This window comes from Ovis canadensis, chromosome X, assembly GCF_042477335.2.
Source record: "Ovis canadensis isolate MfBH-ARS-UI-01 breed Bighorn chromosome X, ARS-UI_OviCan_v2, whole genome shotgun sequence".
NCBI lineage: Eukaryota > Metazoa > Chordata > Mammalia > Artiodactyla > Bovidae > Ovis > Ovis canadensis.
The window spans coordinates 18009699-18024868 of NC_091727.1; the positions used below are offsets into that span (position 1 = coordinate 18009699).

At 38.4% G+C, this 15170-nt stretch overlaps 1 protein-coding gene across 35 annotated transcripts in view; it reads left to right on the plus strand.

Annotated features, from left to right (window-relative positions):
• PPEF1 (protein phosphatase with EF-hand domain 1) overlaps window positions 1-15170 on the plus strand; it is a 147528-nt gene that overhangs the window by 100804 nt on the left and 31554 nt on the right. For 34 of the 35 annotated variants that reach the window (XM_070289812.1, XM_070289833.1, XM_070289817.1 and 31 more), the window contains 3 exons: window positions 10118-10284; window positions 13100-13136; window positions 14179-14328. In XM_070289812.1, coding sequence (XP_070145913.1) covers window positions 10118-10284; window positions 13100-13136; window positions 14179-14328 — 354 coding nt within the window. The remainder of the gene's footprint in view (window positions 1-10117; window positions 10285-13099; window positions 13137-14178; window positions 14329-15170) is intronic. The other variant, XM_070289832.1, reaches the window with a different exon arrangement.

The window sequence follows — 15170 nt, forward strand, 5'->3', positions numbered from 1 at the left end:
TTCACTCAGCAGCAGTGAGTCCTCTTTTGAAAGAAATCCAGAGAAGCCTCAGTAACCAGAGTCTAAATATCCTAGAGACCCATGTCCCAGAAGACTTAGATCATCTTTTTATCTGTTTTCCAGTTCTCTTATTATTCTAAGACTAAAATGTATTTGAACTCAGACTGTGTAAAGTAATATAACTAGTCTTGGACCAACAGTGCAGATCTTTTTTTTTTTTTTAATTAAATTTTTATTTTTACTTTATTTTACTTTACAATACTGTATTGGTTTTGCCATACATTGACATGAATCCACCACGGGTGTACATGCTTTCCTAAACATGAGCCCCCCTCCCACCACCCTCCCCATAACAGTGCAGATCTTATACACCCAAATAAGTCTTGCCTTTGCCTTCAGAGGCTCAACACTTAACAGAAGTTCAGTATATATTTAGGACTCCTTTTAGAATCACTTTCAGAGTCAGTGACATTTTCTACTGAATGAGCTTCATTATCACAAATCTTATTCTTTTGAAGACATGTGATTTTTTTGAAAAGGTTAAAGCTTATTGGGTGTCAAGTGTGCTATGTAAGGTGTATGGCTTAGCTGATCATTATTATTTGGGGCTTAAAATTAGGTTTGACTAAAGAAATTCACTATTCATGGCTCATAGAAGAGGTGAAATACCCATAAACAAAGTTGATTTAACTGGAGATGAATTCTACTACCAGAAGATTGGTCATCCCAGTGAAAAATAGTTTACATCTTTGTTCAAATTTTGGCTGCTGTTTTTCTTAAATTTTTATACTAAGGTTATACTGATATGAGATAAATTGGAGAGATTTACATCTTCTTCTGTGGTTTAGAACTTAAATCCCTTGTGCTCAAAGTTGGCTATACATTGTAATCACCCAAGGAAATAGGGGGGAAAAAAAACCTACTGAGTTCCACTCCCAGAGATGCTGATGGACACCTAGGAATCGTCATGTGATTCTAATATGCAGCCAAGGATGGGAATCATTGGTTGAAGGAACCTCAAAACTATTTGCTTAAAAAAAAAAACTATTTGCTTTTGAAAATGGAAAGAGAGCTCTGCTCTAAAGCCACATGCAAGTCTGTTCTCTATGTCTCCATCTGCATTGCTGTCCTGCAAGTAGATTCATCAGTAGCATCTTTCTAGATGCCATATATATGCGTTAATACACAATATTTGTTTTTCTTTTTCTGACTTACTTCACTCTGTATAATAGGATCTAGCTTCATCCACCTCATTAGAACTGACTCAAATGTGTTCCTTTCTACAGCTGGAGAAGGAAAGGCTGGGACCAATTGAGAGAGTAGCATGGAAACATATACGTTCAGTTCAGTCGCTCAGTCGTGTCCGACTCTTTGCGACCCCATGAATTGCAGCACGCCAGGCCTCCCTGTCCATCACCAACTCCTGGAGCCTACTCAGACTCATGTCCATTGTGTCAGTGATGCCATACAACCATCTCATACTCTGTTGTCCCCTTCTCCTCCTGCTCTCAATCTTTCCCAGCATCAGGGTCTTTTCAAATGAGTTGGTTTATTGCATCAGGTGGCCAGAGTATTGAGTTTCAGCTTCAGCATCAGTCCTTCCAATGAATATTTAAGACTGATCTCCTTCAGAATGGACTGGTTGGATCTCCTTGCAGTCCAAGGGACTCTCAAGAGTCTTCTCCAACACCACAGTTCAAAAGCATCAATTCTTCGGTGCTCAGCCTTCTTTATAGTCCATAGCTTTGACTAGATGGACCTTTGTTGGTAAAGTAATGCCTCTGCTTTTTAATATGCTGTCTAGGTTGATCATAGCTTTTCTTCCAAGTAGTAAGTGTCTTTTAATTTCATGGTTGCGGTCACCATCTGCAGTGATTTTGGAGCCCTCCAAAATAAAGTCTCTTACTGTTTCCATCGTTTCCCCATTTATTTGCCATGAAGTTATTTGACCAGATGCCATCATCTTAGTTTTCTGAATGTTGAGTTTTAAGCCAACTTTTTCACTCTCCTCTTTCACTTTCACCAAGAGGCTCTTTAGTTCTTCCTCACTTTCTGCCATAAGGGTTGTGCCATCTGCATATCTGGGGTTATTGATATTTCTCCTGGCAATCTTAATTCCAGCTTGTGCTTCATCCAGCTCAGCATTTTGCGTGATGTATTCCGCATATAAGTTAAATAAGCAGGGTGACAATATATAGCCTTGACGTACTCCTTTCCTGATTTGAAACCAGTCTGTTGTTCCATGTCCAGTACTAATGGTTACTTCTTGACCTACATACAGATTTCTCAGGAGGCAGATCAGGTGGTCTGATATTCCCATCTCTTTAAGAATTTTCCACAGTTGGTTGTGATCCACACAGTCAGAGGCTTTGGCATAGTCAATAAAGCAAAAGTTAATGTTTTTCTGAAACTCTCTTGCTTTTTTGATGGTCCAGCAGATGTTGGCAATTTGATCTCTGGTTCCTCTGCCTTTTCTAAATCCAGGTTGAACATCTGGAAGTTCATGGTTCATGTACTGTTGAAGCCTGGCTTGGAGAATTTTGAGCATTACTTTACTAGTGTGTGAGATGAGTGCAATTGTGTGGTAGTTTGAGCATTCTTTGGCATTGCCTTTCTATGGGATTGAAATGAAAACTGACCTTTTCCAGTCCTGTGGCTACTGCTGAGTTTTCCACATTTGCTGGCATATTGAGTGCAGCACTTTCACAGCAGCATCTTTTAGGATTTGAAATAGCTCAACTGGAATTCCATCACCTCCGCTAGCTTTGTTCGTAGTGATGCTCTCTAAGGCCCACTTGACTTCACAGTCCAGGATGTTTGGCTCTAGGTGAGTGATCACACCATCGTGGTTATCTGGGTCATAAAGATCTTTTTTGTATAGTTCTTCTGTGTATTCTTGCCACCTCTTCTTAATATCTTCTGCTTCTGTTAGGTCCATACTATTTCTGTCCTTTATTGTGCTCATCTTTGCATGAAATTTTCGTTGGTATCTCTAATTTTCTGAAGAGATCTCTAGTCTTTCCCATTTTATTGTTTTCACATATTTCTTTGCATTGATCACAGAGGAAGACTTTCTTATCTCTCCTTGCTATTCTTTGGAACTCTGCATTCAAATGGGTATATCTTTCCTTTTCTCCTTTGCCTTTAGCTTCTCTTCTTTTCTGAGCTTTTTTTAAGATTGCTTCAGGCAACAATTTTGCCTTTTTTGCATTTCTTTTTCTTGGGGGTGGTCTTGATCTCTGCCTTCTGTACAATGTCACAAACCTCCGTCCATAGTTCTTCAGGCACTCTGTCCATCAGATCTAATCCCTTGAATCTATTTGTCACTTCCACTGTATAATCATAAGGGATTTGATTTAGGTCATACCTGAATGGTCTAGTGGTTTTCCCTACTTTCTTCAATTTAAGTCTGAATTTGGCAATAAGGAGTTCATGATCTGAGCCACAGTTAGCTCCTGGTCTTGTTTTTGCTGACTGTATAGAGCTTCTCCATCTTTGGCTGCAAGGAATATAATCAGTCTGATTTCGGTGTTGACCATCTGGTGATGTCCATGTGTAGAGTCTTCTCTTGTGTTGTTGGAAGAGGGTGTTTGCTATGACCAGTGCATTTTCTTGACAAAACTCTGTTAGCCTTTGCCCTGCTTCGTTTTGTACTCCAAGGCCAAATTTGCCTGTTACTCCAGGTATCTCTTGACTTCCTCCTTTTGCCTTCCAGTCCCATATAATTAAGAGGACATGTTTTTGGGGTGTTAGTTTTAGAAGGTCTTATGGGTCTTCATAGAACTGTTCAACTTGAGCTGCTTCAGCATTACTGGTTAGAGCATAGACTTGGATTACTGGGATTACTATGATAGTAAATGGTTTGCCTTGGAAACGAACAGAGATCATTGTCGTTTTTGAGATTGCATCCAAGTACTGCATTTCAGGACTGGAAGAAACACAAACTGGAATCAAGATGGCCGGGAGAAATAACAATAACCTCAGATAAGCAGATGACACCACCCTTATGGCAGAAAGCGAAGAGGAACTAAAAAGCCTCTTGATGAAAGTGAAAGAGGAGAGTGAAAAAGTTGGCTTAAAGCTCAACATTCAGAAAACGAAGATCATGGCATCGGTCCCATCACTTCATGGGAGATAGATGGGGAAATAGTGTCAAACACAATTTTGGGGGGCTCCAAAATCACTGCAAATGGTGATTACAGCCATGAAATTAAAAGATGCTTCCTCCTTGGAAGAAAAGTTATGACCAACCTAGACAGCATATTCAAAAGCAGAGACATTACTTTGCCAACTAAGGTCCGTCTAGTCAAGGCTATGGTTTTTCCTGTGGTCATGTATGGATGTGAGATTTGGACTGTGAAGAAGGCTGAGCACTGAAGAATTGATGCCTTTGAACTGTGGTGTTGGAGAAGACTCTTGAGAGTCCCTTGGACTGCAAGGAGATCCAACCAATCCATTCTGAAGGAGATCAGCCCTGGGATTTCTTTGGAAGGAATGATGCTAAAGCTGAAACTCCAATACTTTGGCCACCACATGCGAAGAGCTGACTCATTGGAAAAGACTCTGATGCTGGGAGGGATTGGGGGCAGGAGGAGAAGGGGACGACAGAGGATGAGATGGCTGGATGGCATCACTGACTCGATGGATGTAAGTCTGAATGAACTCTGAGACTTGGTGATGGACAGGGAGGCCTGGCGTGCTGCGATTCATGGGGTCGCAAAGAGTTGGACACGACTGAGCAACTGAACTGAACTGCGTTTCAGACTCTCTTTTTGAGTCTGAGGGCTACACCGTTTCTTCTAAGGGATTCTTGCCCACAGTAGTAGATGTAATGATCATCTGAGTTAAATTCACCCATTCCAGTTTTAGGATCAGTTTTAGTATCTTTACTAGAATCGGTTTTAGTAGCTTCTAATTTTCAAGAAAATCTTCCATTTCTCTAGACTGTCAAAGTATATTGCCACAGAGTCCAATATTATATTATCTTTTTATATATATGTTAAAACTTACTTCTCTATATCTTTGTCTTTTTTTCTAATCTTTAATCTTAAATGTTTTTCGTTATCTTTTTTTACTTATCCTTAATCAGGCTTATGATGAGTTTTATCATCAATTTTATTAGTTCTTTCAAAGAATCACTCTTTGGATCATATAGCTTTCATTTTTTGGTTTTCCAGTTCATTAATTTCAGCTTTTATCTTTATCTAATTGATTTTATTTTTCTAATGTGTTAAGGTGAATATAGTCTTTCATATGCATCTTCTTTAATAATGAAGGCATTTAAGACTACACAGTTTTTCTTACTTTAGTTGTTACTGAGTCTTCTATCAAATTTATAATATTGCTGTTAATTTCCTCTTTAATCCAATGGTTATGAAGACTATAATATTTAATTTCCAAGGACCTTAATTCAAAAAGCTAGAATTTTTTGCATCATATTGTTTGCTTCAGGTTTTATTGGATTATGATATGAGAATGTGTCCTATGAAATGTTTATTATTTTGAATTTGTTAAGGATTTCTTTGAAATCAAGTATATGATAAATTCTCATGAAACCTCCATGGACAAATGAAAAATTAATTGTACCCGCTATTCATAGGATGTAGAGTTCTTTGTATTTCTATCTATTAAGTTCATTAGTTATACAGTTGACCCTTGAACAAGAGTTAATCCATGTATAACTGATTGTTGGCCCTCCTCATCAGCGGTTCCTCTTTATCCAAAGTTTCAGCCAACAATGGACCATGCAGTAGTGTAGTATTTACTACACTAAAAATTTGTGTTTAAGTGGACCCTTGCAGCTCAAACCCTCAATGTTCAAGGGTAAACTGTACATTCAATTTTTTCCATTTGTATCTTTTAAAATATGTGTATTATATATATATTTCTGTATAACAAATTACCCCAGTACTTACTGGCTTAAAACTGCAAATGTTTAGTATCTCACAGTTTCTGTGGTTCAGAAATCTGAGTACAGCTTAGCTGGGTGGTTCTGCCTGAAGGTCTCTCATGAGTTGGCAATCAAGCTGTTGACCAGGGTTGCAGTCATTTGTAAGGTTGACTGGACCTGGTGGACCCACTTCCAAGATTGTTGACTCATATGGCTGCGGACACAGCTTTTCAGTTAGCCCCTTGCTGGCTGTTGACAGAACAGCCACATGGTCCTCTCCACAGGGTACCTGAGTGTTCTCATGACAGAGCAGTCGCTTTTTCCAGAGTGAGTGAGCCAAGAGAGCAGATAGGAGGCTGCAGTCTCCTTTATGACTTAATCTCCACGGTTGCACATCAGCACTCCTGCTTTTGTTTCTTATTCCTTCCTTAGAAGCAAATCACTAAGTCCAGCCCACATTCAGGGAGTGGTGTTAGGCTTCACCTTTTAAAGGGAGTATCAAATAATTTGTGGACATTATTTTAAACCAATAATTAAGTTTGAATAATTTACTCTGTTTTAAAAATTTTTCTTTTTGCATTTATAGTAAACATATGAAGCAAAAACTTATTCTTTTGTTTATTGAATACAAGTTTATAAGTTGAACCTTCTTCATAAAGTGCCCATTATTATGATATGATGTTGCTTCATAATTTTTAGCACTTTGAATATTAAATTCCACTTTGTCAAATATTAATATTTTCATTTTTACCTTTTCTTTGTTGCATTTTCCTTGCTTTCAGTCTCCCTTTATTTTTTTTCATGTATATTTCTCACAAACTATACATACTTGGAGTTTTGTGCTTTAAAGTAGTCTTTCTGTAATTCAAGGAAGTTTTTTTTTTTTTTTACTTTACAATAATGTATTGGTTTTGCAAAAACAGCACACATGTACTTGACAATTTAAACTAAGAACTACTATCTAAAGTACATTGTAATAAAATTACCAAACTTTAAAGGAAAAAAAAATAAAGTAGTCTTTCTTTTTGCTGTTTTGGTGAAGTTTTTTAAATTATTGTGTTTTTTTTTGGCATTTTTACCATGCTTTCCTGTTCATTAGTTGTTATCTTCCCATTCCTGACATTTCTAATAAATGATGTATGTGTGTATACTTCTCAAATAGCTATAACTTTATTCCGTCTTCATTATCCTCTCTCTCCTCCAGTAAGATAAATTTATTTGTTTTCACACTTTCCATGTACATTCCCCATTCAGATGAGATTTGTAGAGAATTTTACTTTTCTCCTTTCGCATCCCCTACAAATCCTTAGTTTTGGCTCATGCCAGATTTTTAGTTCTTGACCATTATTAGATTTCCTTCATAGTACATCTCTTTTTCTTGAATCCTTGTTTTGGATTGGGTTGGCCAAAAAGTTCATTTAGGTTTTTCTGTTAGCTGTTTCAGAGAACACAATTTTTACATTATTGCTATTGATTTATATTTAATTATGTATTGCAAGGTTCATTGTTCACATCTGTAATCTTTTCTCTTAGCCCTTCCCAGGTTTAAGGACTTTTTATTGTTACTGCTCTTATTTGGTTAAAATATGTTCTTGAGTGTTTTCCTCTGTGGGGCATGTGGATGCTAGGTTCTTTAAATACAAACTCTTTGAATGCAGGGACTTTGTATTGTTTACTTCTGTGTTTCTAACCCTAAAATTATGTCTGGTGCATAACAAGCAATCAGTACAAGTTCACTGAACACAGAAGTCATGAGCTCTTTCAAACTTCAGGGTGAAGTCTCATTTTAAACTGTAGAAAATTCCCTCTCTTATTTATGTAATTATTGCCTCTTCTCTATCTGTTCCTTTTTCCTGATTCTCGCATGCTTATTGTTGGCATATTAGTTCTCTTTACTCTGAACTCTAATCTCTTACTCACTCCTCATGATTTCCAGCGTTTTGCCTTTTGCTCTTTGTGAGAGATTTTTCATCTGCTTGCTCTTTCAGGTCAGCAATGTATTTTTCAACCATTCTATCTTTTAGTTATCACCAGTCTATTGATATTTTAAATTTCAATAGCATATTTTTAATGCCAAGAATTACTGACTTTCTGTTCTTTATTTCATGGTACTCTCATTTTTTAAAAAGTTGGCCTCTGTCTCCTCCAGCACTGTTACTTCATTAGGGGATGGTACTTTAGTAGGTCTGATTGGTCTGTCTCTCTGTTGTTACTGGATCCTCTTAAATATGAGGTTATTTCCATTTTAAATTTTCTACTTAAGCTAGGCTAAGCTTCTCCATAGTTGGAGGCACAGCAACGCTTTCTGCTCCTGCATCAAGAGTGTGAGAGGAAGTCTCTTGTGTTCCTAGGTGTCTCTAAATGAAGTGTTAGTATTCTTTTAGTTTCAGAGATGTGAAAGTTCTCCTACCTTTCCTGTAAGATCCAGATCCCTCCCCCCAACCAAGACCACACACACGCTCTGAGACAAAGTGTCCCCTTAATCACAGAGTCTACATGACCCTTCAGGCCTAGTTCTTCCACGGCTCTCTGCTGCTCCTTAAGCCCCCTTCAGTCCTGGACATCCCGATAGAACCTATAGCCTCCAGCACTCCTCAGACTTCTCCAGGTTACTCATCGCAGCCAGCTGAAGTCTGGGGGAAGGAAGAGTATTAGAGATGCAGAATCACTCCCTTTTCTTTATGTTTTGATGAGCAATAGCCTATATTTTTATAATTGGCTCACACTAGCTAAGCCCATTGTGACTAGGTTATGTGAATTCATGTATAAGACAATATAAAGTAGTGGGATTGTAAAGTTAGAAATAACATGGAGGTCATAATAAAATGAATCTCTTAGTTTGTGTGGTGCTTTATAATTTTTACACACTATACTAAAAGCACACTGTAGTTTTTACACACTACAGTCTCATGTGAGTTCCAAAGTAGCCCTGTATGATAAGCATGGAAGTTGTCATTTAACAGATGAGGAAACTAGAGTTCATAATGATCAAATAACTTGCCCAGGGACACATGGGTAATAGTGGAGCTGAATTAGAGAATAAGTCTTCTGGCCTAGAACACCACACCACTGCTTGCTTGCTCTTTTCCAGATGCCTTCAGAACATGTTTTGTTGCATACTGACTTCTGGAATTCCTAAGTTATATGCTACAACTCGTATTTTATTTTTTCAGCTATTTTTGTCATATTGATATGAACAATTTAAAATGTATATAAATACTAGGTGATGACTATAAAGTAATAATATTTTCTTACATAATTTGAAACCTAACAAAAGAAAAAATTGAAAATCATTTGAAAAAGATTAACATAACTAGAATATGTGAATTACTTCTTGAAGGTAACTTTTTTGAAAGAGGACATACATTAGAATATACGAGTACTTAAAATTTTCTTTTTGTAATGTATTTTTTAGACATTTGAATTATCTTACTATGCAATAAAAATGCACTCAACCATTTCTCTACCAGGCATGGCATGTTTTATTTTAGAGTTTACTAGTACAGAAGTAAAGGAAAGAATAGCTGCTATAAAGATCAGACCTTTGTCCTAATCCCAGTCCTTTTTTATGCTAACACTATATTTTAAAGGAGTGGTAATCCACATATTAAACAACAAATATGGCTTTGGTTGGTGAGCAGTCTAGAACACATGCCTCCAACACCTGGTGTAATTGTATCAGAGTGGACTGATGGTGTATTAGCTCTGCTTACAGTTGGACAGTACCTTACACTTTGATATCCTATCTCTCATTTTTGATCTGGGATGGAGTTGTTTTTACAAATTGAGAGAATCACAGCCTAGAGAAATTAAACAGAGGGTCCCTTAGAATGAACGACTTCTGGCTCTTACTTAGTTCAGTGTTTTTCCCTCTTCTACCCAAGGAAGAGATGAAAGAATCCATTTTTAATAGGATAATTATCAGGTCCTTTCAGAGAGAACTCATAGTTTTCATGGGTGGGAGTGAGTAGGATGAGCCACCCCCCTGGAGTCTTCCTGTCCCAAGCTAATTCTTTGCTTCCAAAAGGTCTCTTGTAGGAGAAGAGTGAAACCTTTCACCCTTGCCCTGGAAGGGTGAAATTGGCTTGAGTGGGTGAGCAGATTTTTCCCAGTGGAGGAACTGACTCAGCCTCTTTTCTCCATATCCATGTGAATGTTAAGTACAAGACCTTACTTTTAAAAGTACATTCTTTTAACTGCTCCTTTTCCCCCCTCTTCCTTCCACAGAATGGTCTCCCCTCAGTGACCAACCCATATGTTTTTAATGGTGATTTTGTAGATCGAGGAAAAAATTCCATGGAGATCCTAATGATCCTGTTTGTGAGTTTTCTTGTGTACCCAAATGACCTGCACTTGAACAGAGGCAACCATGAGGATTTTATGATGAATATGAGGTAACCTAGCCTTGTAGATTTCCTCTTTTGTTTCCTGTTCTGGAAAATGCTACCATGTTTATTTCCTAGCAGAGAGTTAGAGGTGAGTGTAGAGAAGTAGGGATGAGAATCTCAAGGAAGATCTCAGTTCTTACCCCAGTTTACCTCCCTCAATCCTCTACTGTGTGAGTATAAATTGCTCTGAAATTCCCTTCTTATCTTTTCTTCAAATCCTTCCTTCTCCCTTCTATTACATTCTTCCTCCTGTGCCCACCCTTCCCAAGTCAAATTGTGTGCTTTCTGGACGTGTTAGGCCAGGTTTGGAGGTGGAATTGTTCTATGAGCAGGTTTAGATGGACTCATTCTCTCGATACTCTTTTGGCTTGCCTCAGAAGTTGTCTCGGAAACTAGTACTGTGTTTTTCCCTGATGTGTGTATTTTTTTTAATGACATGGTGATTGCTTCTGGCATAGTTGTTCATAAACATATTTGAGAATAGTGGTAACATAGCATTTCAGCTACCTGACTCACTGGAAGTTGGGGGAATAAAGATTGATTAAGTGGTTTACCAGTTTTTGCTGTGAAAGGCACAGTAAGTGACAGATGTTCTTCTTTCCTTTCTTTCCTCCTCCTCCTTTCCCCTTTCCCTTCCTCCTCCTCTTCCTCTCCTCCTTTTCTTTTCCTTTTGTTTCTTGTTTTATGAAAAAACAGAATCCAATTTGCACTAAGGCATGGCATGTTAAATGCTTCAGTCCTGGGCTTTTGAGTGCCTGAATCAAAGCTCAGCAACTGATGAGTTTTCTCTTTGGGGCAGTTTTGGCACTTGGCCTGAAAACAAGTGTTTCAATTCTAACCCTAAGGTATGGAAGAAAATACTAAATATGAAGGAAAAAAATCCCAAGGCTATTTTCAGAGGCTATATATATATATATATATATATAAAAAATATAGCTCAATACATATATGTAATATAGCTCAAAACATTTATTTGGGCATGCCATTTATTCTTCCATTTATTTAGCTCTTCAGTTCTATTTGTTGTTGCTGTTCAGTCGCTTAGTCATCTGACTCTTTGTGATCCCATGAACTGCAGCATGCCAGGCTTCCCTGTCCTTCACCATTTCCCAGAGTTTGCTCAGACTCATGTCCATTGAGTTGGTGATGCCATCCATCCATCTTATCCTCCGTCACCCCCTTCTCCTCCTGCCATCAGTCTTTCCCAGCATCAGGGACTTTTCCAGTGAGTTACCTCTATGCGTCAGGTGGCCAAAGTGTTGGAGCTTCAGCTTCAGCATCTAGTGCTGAATGGTTACTGAAAGAGACATGGCCCCTGCCCTCCTAGAATTTACATCTAGCAGGGAAGACACAGTTGAGCAGGTTTTTCAAGTGTGATGAATTTGTAAAGAGGGAGATCCAACCTGTCTGAGAGGTGGTTGGAAGGTTCTCCCATAGAAATGACATTAGCCTGAGACCTGAAGGATGAATTAGGAAACCAAGAGAGGACCATGGCAGGAGTGGATGGGAAACAGTGTTCCACAGTGAAGAGACAACTTAGGCAGATTGAAAAAGGACTTTTTCGATTTGAAAGAAATTCAGGATAGGAGAAGCATAAACTGAAGAACAGGATAGTACCTGATAGGGCTGGAGACGTAAGAAATTATTGTAGAGGAATTTGAGCTTTCTTCTGAGGACAGAAGAAAATCATCGAAGAGTATTATAAAATTTGTGTTGTAAGATGCAGCAGTAAGAGTAGTTTGGTGAGGGACAAAAATGGATATGCGGATGCCAGTAGGAAATATAATAGTTGAAGAGATAGATGGTGGGTTCTCACTTAGACTGGGAGATGGAGACACAAAGAAGTAGATAGATTCAAGAGGAGTTAAGGCATTGATTTAAGGCTTGGTATTGTGGTATGGAGGACCTGAAAGAAGAGAGAATCAAGATGACCTCCAGGTTCCTAGGTTGAATTTGCAATATCACTGATACTGGGAACATGATAAGAGGAAAAGGTGGGCTGAGGGAGAATGATGAGTTCAGCTGCGGGTAAGCTGATTGAAGATTTGAAGTGCTGTTGAATAGGCAGGACTGAGTTCATTTCTGGAAACATCATGTTACACTGTAGAAGCTTCACATGACATGATTTGTGTGGAAACCTGGAGTGAGTATGCTGCATTCTGACTTTACTTTGTTGGGTGTTCAAGGTATATATTATTATCTTAAGGCAAGGAAAGTATTGGAAAAAACATCTCATCATTAAATCCCTTTTAGTGACTGGATTCAGGCATTAAACTTCCTGATACTTTTTATTAAAACCCTCAATACCATTACATGAGCTATGTCAGAGAGAGTATTAAGAACCAACTTATTACCTTCTAGGCTTTTCTTTGTCTTTGGTCTTTTTTCCCTCCTAATCATTCATTTACCATAAGGTATAGGATGTCTGAGAAATTCTATCTAAATGAAAAACATTCTCCCACACACCTTCCCTCAGTGGCCACAGCACACATCTCTGAATAGTTGCAGTACTTAGACACTGGTGCCTACCACATATTTCTTAAGTTGTCTTGTATTGGTTTCGTGAAAATTTATCTTCTTTTCCCAGCTATACTCTAAACTCCTTGAGGGTAGGGATGACATCATCAGCTGCTTTGTTCTTTCCCATAGTGCCTAACAAAGACTTGAGTAAGTAACAATTCCAACTGAAGTCTAGTTGCTTGAGTTTTTGATACTTGTGATAGTAAGATGTCAAGGACTTGCTTTTTTGCATGACTTGACTCATGCGAGTGGGAGTTATCAACATTCAGTGAAAGAGTTGAAATCCCATTGTTTTTTTCAGGTATGGCTTCACGAAAGAAATTTTACATAAATATAAGGTAAGACTCATCTACTTTTTTTTTTTTTACATCCTCTTTGCTGTTTATACATAAAAGTTTAAAAAAAGAAAAAGCTTCAAGAAGGATGATGGGAAAATTAATCAGAGTCCAGGCCAATAAAAGCACAAAAGGAAGCTCTGGCCATGGTGAAGACCTGTTTCTCTTTCTGTGCTAAACCAAGCTTTTTCATTGTGACACATACAAACTCTGTTTCAGAGATATCTGGGATTTGTTTTACTCAGGTTTGGTAAAACATGGAAATGGCTCTCATGAAGAGAAAGATTTTTACTCACAATTCCTTAGAAACTGGTCAGTGGAACACCATACCATATGGGACTGCACCTCAGGGTCAGTCAGAGGCAGTGGCAAGAGCCTTTATTGTGGTTTTCTCAGGAAGAAATGGGTGAGGCAGTGTAAGCAGGTTTAGGATTGGCTTGTTTGAGTAATTTCAGCGGGCTCTGGGGTTTACAGGCTGTCCATGGTTGCCTGGTATCTGGCTGGCCCTGGGGTGATTGGAGCAGGAAATAGTGGCCCTGGGTGTGCTGCTAAGATGTGTCCGACTCTTTGTGACCCCATGGACTGTAGCCCACCAGGCTCCTCTGTCCATGGGAGTCTCCAGGCAAGAATATTGGAGTGGGTTGCCATGCGCTCCTCCAGGGGAATCTTCCCAACCCAGGGATGGAACCTCATGTCTCCTGCATTGGCAGGCTGGTTAAATCCGCAAAGGACTAGTTGGGAGGATGGGCTCTGGGTAGGTTGATTTGCATATGAAAGGCACTCTGCTTTACATACAAAAGACAACTCCTTACTATCTCTAGGAATTAACTAGCCTTGGGAGGGGCAGTCTCTTCCCCTGGGTCAGCAAGTCAAAGTATGAAAAAAAGAGAATTAAAAGATGATTAATGCATGCTTGTTGGTTAGTTTGTCCATCCTGACCTAGTTTGGGTGGCATGAAAACTGATGGTTTTTGTCCATATGTTGGGACTATTGAGTAAAATTGAACCTATCAGAAAAACAAACTTACTTAAGCTCTTACTTACAGCTGCACGGAAAAAAAATCTTACAAATCTTGGAAGAGGTCTATACCTGGCTCCCAATTGGTACAATCATTGACAATGAAGTCCTGGTCATACATGGAGGGATATCAGAGTCCACAGACTTGAATTTACTCCACCGTATAGAAAGAAACAAAGTAAGAAGCAATGTTTGCATGAATGTTGTCTCAGATTTACAAAGGGATACATAGCTTCTTTCATGTATTGTTTTATATAGATTCATGTTTTAGTGATTGCTGTAACTCTGAAAAAATGAGTAAAAATTTTAAGAAAATCCATGATTGCATGATAAAGAACTAAACTGATAACTTCTATATATGGAAAAAAAGTTTTTTTAATTCATGGTGAAAGTGGGAAAATATTGGCATTTCATAATAGCTTCTAAAAGTGAAAAATCTTGATTTTTGAAAAGTTAAAATTTCTAATTAATTAATGTGGTAAAATATACCAACATAAAGTTTTCCACTTTAACCATTTTTAAGTGTGCAGTTCAGTGGCATTAAGTACTTTCACATTATTGTGTAACTGTCACTACTGTCACTACCATCTATTTTTAAAACTTTCCATTTTCTGAAACTGAAACTACCCGTTAAACACTAATTCCCAGTTCCACCTTCCCCAGCCTTTGGTAGCCACCATTCTGTGTTATGGCTCTAAGAATTTGACTCCTCCAGGAGCATTATAGAAGTAGAATCATACAGCAGTTTGTTTCTGAATTGTTGTGATTTCCCATATGTATTCCAAATGGCTCAGGATATTTTTTTTTTTTTTAGCAGGGTTTAATATTTTAAACCTAAGTAACCATATTCAGTACAGCACAAGCAGAGCAGGAATGTGTTGACCCTCTGAGGGAAGTGGCTGTGTGGGGCCTGAAGCTCTGAGGCTTAGTGAAAGGCTTCTTTGGTGGGGTTTTGCAGAGTGACTGGAATTGCCTTCTGCCTGTCAAGAACCCAGCCAATGCCCCCAGACTAGGGGAACA